At 39.5% G+C, this 9,110-nt stretch overlaps 1 protein-coding gene across 1 annotated transcript; it reads left to right on the top strand.

Annotated features, from left to right (window-relative positions):
* The first annotated feature begins 231 nt into the window (after positions 1-231).
* LOC131790114 (uncharacterized) lies at positions 232-2,842 on the top strand. Its single transcript, XM_059107295.2, has 2 exons — positions 232-1,684; positions 2,162-2,842. The coding sequence occupies exons 1-2, from the start codon at positions 566-568 to the stop codon at positions 2,594-2,596; spliced, it is 1,554 nt and encodes a 517-aa protein (XP_058963278.2). The 5' UTR covers positions 232-565; the 3' UTR covers positions 2,597-2,842.
* The last annotated feature ends 6,268 nt before the right edge of the window (positions 2,843-9,110 follow it).

The raw sequence follows: 9,110 nt of genomic DNA, 5'->3' as shown, positions 1-9,110 counted from the left end.
TTACATGCGATTTCGCTACGTGGCTCTTCAATTGTCTTTACTTAAAGTTGACTACACTGAAATCATGAAACGAGTTCTAAAGAATAGAGAAAAGTCCTTGCGCAGCGAAAAAATGAACGCAAAAACTACAAAAACTTTGCGTGTCTATAAAAAGATAACCAATAAGAAACCAGAGAAATCCTGACACACATTTAGAGACTGATCCTTGCTGATTGATACTGTGCAGTACTTTTGAAGAAGCGATGGTGTTTGATACCTGATTAATTCAGCGGAATGTCAATCGATCGTTTTCTGTTTACTGGCTTCTAACTTCTTAAAGAAGGCTCTGCATACATAGTGGATATTTTTTTTTCGAAATCTGCAGTTCATAACCTTTCTATTGATATATAGTTTGTGGTAGTTAACTTCGAAACAACACGCGTACGATTTTTTTTCGAAGGACACCCGCGAAGGTATTGTGTCAGCTTAACGTGACAAAAACATCACACGAACCAATCAAAAGGTGAGATTCCCACGTGTATTTTGTTTGGAGTTTTCCCTGAGAGCGTCTTTCATTTCGCGCACAATGGCTGCTGTTGGAGGACTTGTAGAGGTAAATTCAGTAAGCGATCTTGAAAGAAAGCTTGCCGAAATCCACATTCCATGGGACGAAATTGCTCCGGCCCACATCCACGAATGGCTGAAAGTATACTCGAAAAGCCACGGTACCTCACCAGAGCTACTCTTGGCTGGAATATTGCCATGCACTAGTGCATTAATTGGCAACACCACAGTAAAGCTGTTTGATTCCTTTCAAGAGAAGGGAAATCTGTTTATGTTAGGCCTGGCTCCATCCGGAGCTGGAAAAACCCCCGCCTGCAACATTGGATGCGTGGGACCGTTAATTTCGCATTTGGAGCTACGAATTGATCGAAGCATTCTGGTTGACGAAACGTCGTCGAATGGTCTCTTTAACCATTTTGTGAACTTCCAAAAAAGTGCCGCCGGGGAATATGTTCCCGTCTTGTGCATTGATGAAGGTTATACCTTCCTGAACAAACTGATTTCAACGTCGAAGTCAGCATCGCATACTTGTCTGACAATGGAGCGTATGTGCAAGCTGTACGACGGCGATTATTGGTATTCCGTTAAGGGCAAAGGAAAGCGGGTGGGCGTTCAGAGTGCGCGTATGAGTATGGCGACCTTCACAACACCTCGAAGGTTTTTGACTGAAATATGGCCAAAGGTTGTCGCTTGCCGCAACGGACTTGCGGATCGCGTCTTAATTATGTACCAGGATCGCCACCAAATGGAAATTGAAGAGATGGAACAGTGTTCCTCTGATATCCAGCAAGGTCCATTGAAAGGCTTAGGGACGGTGTATGAACATATCTACACAGAGCACCACCAGCAAAACCCTGTCGAATACACATTAACTGCAACCGCCCGCGAGCTGTACATAAAATACTGTAAGGGGAAGACCAATATGCCATCTTCAGTCGGTGCGTTTAATCCTGAGTGCAACGCCAAAACAGGGAAAAACGCCCTCAGGTTGGCCCTAAATCTTCACGTGCTATGGCATCGTCTTGACAAGGCCTTAAATCAACTTGCTGGACCAACCCCAACGACAATCAGTGAAAGCACCATGAACATGGCCTTGACTCTGCACGACACCCTTCTCGCTTTCGGAGGAGTTGCTGAAGCAGTAAGTGTTCATTTCTTTTTTATTTGTCGAACTCAATCGGACATTGCATTATTTCTGAACTCTTAATCTTTGGTAAAACTGGTTTTCAAAATCAAGTTCTTGGAGGCTCCAATTAATTCTGTATACCCGGGATTGTAGCACGTGTTTTTAGTACACGTAGAAATTCAGGAATGCATTCAGATGCACTGTCGCTTAGCCTTGAATACGTAGTAAAAGACTCCCCAGCATTTCAGCTTTAACGTAAAGGAAGGCGAAGATCATGTTTCAAAGTCTACAGTTTTCATTCCTAGACCAAGTTATGACGAGAAGATTTTCCACCGTAACTTTTGAATCCTTGGACAAAATCCACGGATTTGGTTCGATTTTCGAATGTTCGATTGAAGGGGCTAGGTCACGCTATTTTAGGTAATTTTACAAAATTTAATTTTGTTAATTACGAGCTCCAAAATTTTTCCGTTTTGTTTTCTTTTATGACAGTGTTTGCAGTTGAAACAAGGGGCTTCAGCAATACGTCTGGACGTCTCGAAAGAAGACATAAAGAAGAAAATTCTATGCTTACCTGGGCCGTTTTGCAGTGCAAAACGCGTCTACAACAGTTTTTCTTCAAGTTCGCGACCCAGCCCTCAAGTCACAGAACAGTGTTTTCAAGAACTGACCAATGAATCTCTTGGTAGTTTCAAGAAGGTACAGAAGTCTACGTTCTTCTATAAAGCGCTACCATTAACCCTTGCTAATTCTGAACATCATCTTGGTGCTCTTAACTTGTCCCTTGAAGATTATAAAGCAAATTTTTTGAAGAAGGATGACCTTCTTCCCTCCTCCCAGAGGGATAAGATGCTCGAAAATCACCCACAGGAAAACGAACTGAGGGCATACCTCCAACAAGAAGGGGCTCTAATTTTAGATGAGTAATTCTTCTCGTCAGACTGTATCCCTTTAGTGCAAAATGTTAGCCCCCTATCCTACCCCCTACCCAGAGTAGACTGCTAGTCAACCTACCAAATGTTGAAAAGGACAACAGAGTTGCATAGCACTGCTACTTGGGAAAATTAGAGTAGTTTCTCCAAATGATGATTGGGTAAAAGTCAGTTTCAGTTTCAGTTGATTTGTGACAGGGCCACAATACCCGGGCTTGAATGGGTTTTTACAGTTATTGCATTAGTCATTTATAGTACAGCGATCGTTTACTGGCCAGCATTAAGTATGCCTCAAGTATGTCATGATGATTAAAATGTTTGCTATAAGTTGTGCTCCAGTTTTAAGCTATTGATTATCATGGGCTTTAAGATAAAAAATTATACTTTGGTATAAATTATACTTTGGTATAAAGCATTTCAGAAATTATTAGCAGAAGAACATGGTTTGATTGCATGATAACAAAAAAATATTAACTTGGCTGTATTCGGAAGGTTTACAAGGTTATTTTTTTCATAGTTTGTGCCACAAGTGTATAATATCCATAAAAGCAACGTTTCAAATATTAATGATAATTCAATAACATTATACCCCCAAAGCTTGAAATAATTTTTATTAAAATAATGCCAATAAAAGAATTTTGAAATCCTCACTTACTCTTATTCTTCTGCACATGTTTTTGAAATTACATCTAGTAAAATACAGCATTTTTCCAACATAATTTAAATGTTAACAAATAGAGGATGTTACTAGACTTATTGTCATGAGACATGTCATGATTGAATACAATATTTATTTATAATAAATTTTTATTCAATTGATGTTGTAGAAAAACCTTTGTTACAGTTAAGCAGATGGGAGAAACAAAAATAAAGATATCATAGAAAAACAAATTGTAACCAGGTTTACTTAGTCTTCAGTAAATATGTAAGTATCCTCTGCTAATGTTTTGTTCTTCAAAAAGAGGCATGTAAACTATTCCTCATGTTATCTAAAACCCTGGACAAAACCAGGCAAAACAAAACAAATGTGATTTTTATATACAGAACTTATTGACTACCTGAAAGCAGGATTTGATGGGTAGTTGCAGTAATATTTAATCACCCCATACACATTCAATTATAACAACCAGCATGGGATAATGACTGTGATTCGGTCTGATTGGCATGGTTGATGAGATGCAAATTATTTTATAATAAACAGTTTGCACTTCCTCCCCCCCCCCATGTTTTATAAGCATGTTCATATTGGCATATCAGAAATGCAACTGGTTTAAATCTTGGCATTCCAAATCCAGCAGACTTTAGATCAGTTACAGATGCCACATCTTATCCAATTTAATTACAAATAGGCTTGGACGTTGAGTTTGTTTCAGTCTTGCAGACTTACTGTGCTATACAGATTCTGTAGGCTGCTTAGTAGGCGTAATGAGGGGTAAAAAGAGGGAGACTGGCAAAGAGGGTGGGGAGCATCTGCTATAAGAAACCCCTTTTCTTCGTTTCTGCAGCCACTAGCAGCTGCAAAATACTGATTCCCCAAACCAACAATTAGTAACACATTAACTAGTATCAAGCTGCATTCTTGCACCTATCCTTTTCACTATTTGAATATTCTGATTAGTGCTGATCTTGGTAGAAGACATAACAGGATTAGGGTAAAATTGATGGGCAGAATAAAAACTGGTGTTGTTATAGCAGACATTCCCCTCCCTTTTCTCCCTCTCCCCCTTTCCTTTCCCGTCTTTGTTATTCCAGTAGATACATGTAGCAATACTCTATCCACAGACAGTGTGGAATTTCCTAGGAGGTGTGGGTGTGGAAAGGGGGTGGGGGAAATCTTAGAAGAAAAGTATAAAGTTGAAGTGGAATTTCCTGAGTGGTGTACAATGCCAAACTAAAAAATATTTTCTGGAACTACACATCTACACACATGTCTAATTTCCTGATTACAGTTCTTAGATTTGGAAATATACATGCATGCAATCAGATAAGCATTTTTCAATGTACTAGAAATTGATAAGTTTTCCGGAATGTCATACTAAATGAATCTTACTGTGCACCAAACTAACAGAACCAATTCAACCTCACTTGCTCCTTTAACAAGGCCTTATAAACTCTATCGTCATTCATAAAAGAAATTACCTTTCCAGAAACTTTAGCCTGAGACTTGGGATGAATTCTAGAGTTATCAACCAGCTGCGAGTATTGCATTGCAATGACATCAATATCAATATCACTGCCAGCTGCAGTTAATGAGGACTGTACAATCTGGATAAGGGCTAGCTCTTCAAGAAGTGTCCATCTGCTAACACTCTCCAAGCAGGGTCTTTTAAGCAGAAAGTGTTTTCCAGACATACTCTCTGTTGTCATTTCCTGTGCTCGTCGTTTTCTTTTACTTGTTTCGGATGGATAACTATTGTATTCTGCTTTTGCCTTTTTTCCATATGGGTTTTCACACCCAAGACACTGGCAGTAGTCATTACAACCTTTCACACTTTGAAAACACTTGCACCTTTTTTTGAAGTGATCGCAAGAGGTGATATTGGATTCTTTTTTTCTTGCGCCTTGACCACAACGACAAGATTCAGGATTGGTAGCTATGCTGCTGACTGAACATGATTGTGTTTCATTGACCACTGAATGGCTTGTACTGTGTGCCACAGCATCATAGTGACCCACACCTGCATGATCAAATGCGACAAAGATTGGTAGGCACTGAAGAGTTTCCCTTGGAGTAACTGGGACAACTGACATATTTTCCATTTGTGTGATTACTACAATTGGAAGATTGAGTAAATTTGCCATTGCAAGTGCCATGCAATTGCCTAACTCTGATGCGAAATGACCATCATTAAGAAATAAAGATGCTTCATGGTCTAACAATTGTCCAACACCAAGGAAGGGCTGGTAATCCTCTGGGTGAGAGATCCACTCATGTACTATTAATTCTCGCAGCTTATGGCTCATTTCATTTGTGTCTTTGCAGTTCATCAGTCTAAGTGACTCCAGATGGCTGACTAAATCATTTGATATTGCTTTAATTGGAATAATGTGATTGACTATTGCATATGCAATAGCCAGGAAGAAACAGTTGCCATTTGGTGGAACATTAACACGGACCATGTTGAAATTTGATAGAACATTATCAAGTGAGGAAGACTCTTTGTTGCTAACTAAACCAGAGTGGAAGAGTGTCAAGCTACTTTTTGTAAAGAACAAATAGTTTGGATTAAATCTGGCATACTGGCCAAGTGACTGGATTTGTTCACAAAGCTCTGCCATACACTTTGCTGACTTCATAACTTTATGCTGCTGCTGTTTGCTCAAATTGGGAAAGGGTGGTGGTGAGATAGTTTCAGAAACACTGGGTTCATCTTCATCTGAGGATATGTTTGATGACATACCATATAAAAAGTTATTTAATTGTTCCACAATTTCTCCCTGAGTATTATCTTGTCCATGGTTACTACAATATGAAGATAAGCCAAAGTCTCCAGTTTTTGGTAGGACCACATCTTGATCAGTTATTCCAAAATGATGATTACCAGATCCATCTTGATTGCTTTCCAAATGTTCAAAATGTGATTCAATTGGTGGAGTCACCCTTATTCTTCTTTGGTCTTCAGTTGCTGTTATTTTCTTCTCATTCCATATATAAAAGAAAATGCCAAGAAGTGCTAATGCAAATTGGATTCCAATTCTTGACTTCCTCAGAGTTTTGTTAAGAACTTTATGAATTCCTTCATTCCGACTGGTACCTCCAGAAGGTGGAATATCTGACAAACAACCCTTTCGGACATGAACTAATAATTTTTCAATTTCATTAATAGCACTCTGGGGGATAACCTTTGTTCCTTCATATTCTACAGATTTCCACTGTATAAGAAAGTTATCAATGTTTTTCTCAATAATACTCACTGATGGAGTTGATTTTGATCTTTTCATTCCATGGTCTGTTGGGTCCCTCAGAATCAATTTAAAGTCATGCAGCATTTGTGTGCGCAGCTTTTTAAGTGGCCCACTGCCACCCTTCTTTGGTATTTTTGTCACTACTCTCTGTATTGCATGAAAAGGATCAAGCTTTATAGACACCTCATCAAAAACAGAATTCAGTTTATGCCTCCACTTGCAACAGTTGTCAATATAGAAATGGTTAACAACACAACCTTTAGAGGCAAGTCTGTCTTTTAAACTGGTCAACAGATCTTTAACTTTATCGAAAGCTGTTCCCTTGCAAAGTTTCCAGGCTAAAACTATGCCGATTTCGTTCATAACTATGAATAAACTGTCATACAGCTGTATCCACTTTCCCTCACACCAAAAGCCAATATTTGCAGACACTTTAAATGTATGATCAGCACTTAATGAAGAAGCTCTCATCTGACACATTCTTTTGTGGTACAGATGTTCTTTTTCAAAGTATCCCATAATATAACAGCATGTTGAAACTTTTTCTCCAACCTTGATGCCTTTCGGTGAAAAACTTGGAAATGCTTCTGGGTTTTCGTTCTTCTCCGTGAGGAAACTCATCTTTCGTACACCATACTCGTCGAACAGACTTTGATGCCAAAGGACTTGGACATCGGAAATTGTCATCCCCGCGCTTATGTGCGAGGTGAAAAACCGGAACAACTCTCTTGTGACTCCTATCTTGTGAAATAACAGAAATGGCGGCTGAAAACCAGCTCTCAATTGACATAAAATGCCTTGATCGTGACTGAGAATTTGGTGCTTATTTCGACACAGGTAGACTCGTCCAACGAGCAGCACATCGTTTCTTAGGCCATACAGAAGACGTGGTTGGTCGTAGTCCTTAATACCATCTTTCCAACGAATGGGGTTGAGGGTCTCTTGAGTATTTGTCTCATCGCATGACGGACAGAGAAGGACTAGCTCTGGAAAATGTAACAGCGGATCCCACAACAAGACATCTGGTACCAGAAAAGCACTGGGGGAATCACCAACTGCATTCTTGACACGCGTTCCACGAGGAATTGCACGAACAGGTCCACTTGAGAAGCAGATGACTTGTCTGTTGCTATTTTCAATGACAAGCCGAATAAATTCTTTTGTTTCCTTATTTACCTTAACTAAAGAACTCCGAGGCATAAGACAAACCAAGAAAAACAGTGAAAACCACAGCTCTAGCACTTTGGCCGTGACCGCCATGTTTTCTACCGGAACTCTTTACCAGGACTAACAGAGAGACCTCTTCCCCAGGCTGATTTCCTCCAGTATTTCTACCCGTCCACTGATCTACCGATCCATCGATCTACTGATCCATTGATCTACCGATCCATCGATCTACCGATCCATCGATCTACTGATCCATCGATCTACCGATCCATTGATCTACCGATCCATCGATCTACTGTTCCATCGATCTACCGATCCATCGATCTACTGTTCCATCGATTTACAGTTCCATCGATCTATTGATCCATTGATCTAATGATCCATTGATTTACCACTGACTGACGCAGATCGTTTCGTGACGTCAGTTGTGAGGTTTTTACACCGAGGATAAGCCGAAATTTGAACACGTTATAAGGAATAGTATAGGGAACAAAGTATGGTCGATTTACAACGATAAATATTTCGAAATATGAACATTTTTCTCGTAAAATCAATAAAAATTACTCATACCCTGTGTATCCGTTGTATTTTCCGGCGATTTCTGCCGTTTTAAGCTTGCTTTATCATCGCTGTTATTCACGTCATCTACTTTTATTACGTTGGTAAAATCTGTACAGACATCACACCAACCAACTCGCGCGCAAAGTAAAAAGACTATATTGAAGGCTTGAAATAATATTGCGATCGATTTTCATCAAGAAATGGGCCAGGAATATTCCACAATAGTGCAAATAACCGTGAAGGGGGATCGCAGAAAAGCGATTGCGTGACGCGCGGTAAGCTGTAAGATGACATGTTACTATATACCAGACGTAAAAACTCTTCAGATTCTTAGTCTGCATTTTGTACCCACTCTGCAGTCTGCAGCCTATATATTTTGTATCCGGTCTGCAGTCTGCTGTCTGCATTTTTACTAACAGGTATCCGTGGCACCAATACAGTTTATTTTTGGTTAAATTTATTCGCAAAACACACATAATCTACCTCAAAATATCTGTGAGTGAGGTAATTCGACATTTTCGTTCTTTCCCACATTAATATTCTTCTCTCCTTTTGTAAGAATGTAGACATCACTCAAAATGTTTCAAGTAATCCACCCACCCTACAAAAAAGTAACTCTTGCATGCATAGCATGCCTATGTTTTGAAATAGGTGTATGCCTTTGGCTTTGACTTGAGCGCACTATTTCAGTATACTAGTCCGACACCCGTAGTATCACTACACTTGATTCCAAGGATCCAGTACCATCCAGGTATCCCAGTTACCCTGCTCACAGGGTCTAGTTTTGTTTTGTTCGCTATGGCGGTAGAAAATTTGAACTACTTTTGTAGTTCTTGACACATGTCAATGTTTGTATAATCTCGTCTCATTATATG

Source organism: Pocillopora verrucosa, chromosome 11 (genome assembly GCF_036669915.1).
Source record: "Pocillopora verrucosa isolate sample1 chromosome 11, ASM3666991v2, whole genome shotgun sequence".
NCBI lineage: Eukaryota > Metazoa > Cnidaria > Anthozoa > Scleractinia > Pocilloporidae > Pocillopora > Pocillopora verrucosa.
This window is presented reverse-complemented; position numbering and strand designations above follow the sequence as displayed.

Bases quoted from the DNA above. Each gene is read 5' to 3' on its own strand.
- LOC131790114 (XM_059107295.2), top strand. From the start codon at position 566: ATGGCTGCTGTTGGAGGACTTGTAGAGGTAAATTCAGTAAGCGATCTT. The intron at 1,685-2,161 runs GTAAGTGTTCAT...CTTTTATGACAG, and splicing joins TCGGAGGAGTTGCTGAAGCA to TGTTTGCAGTTGAAACAAGG.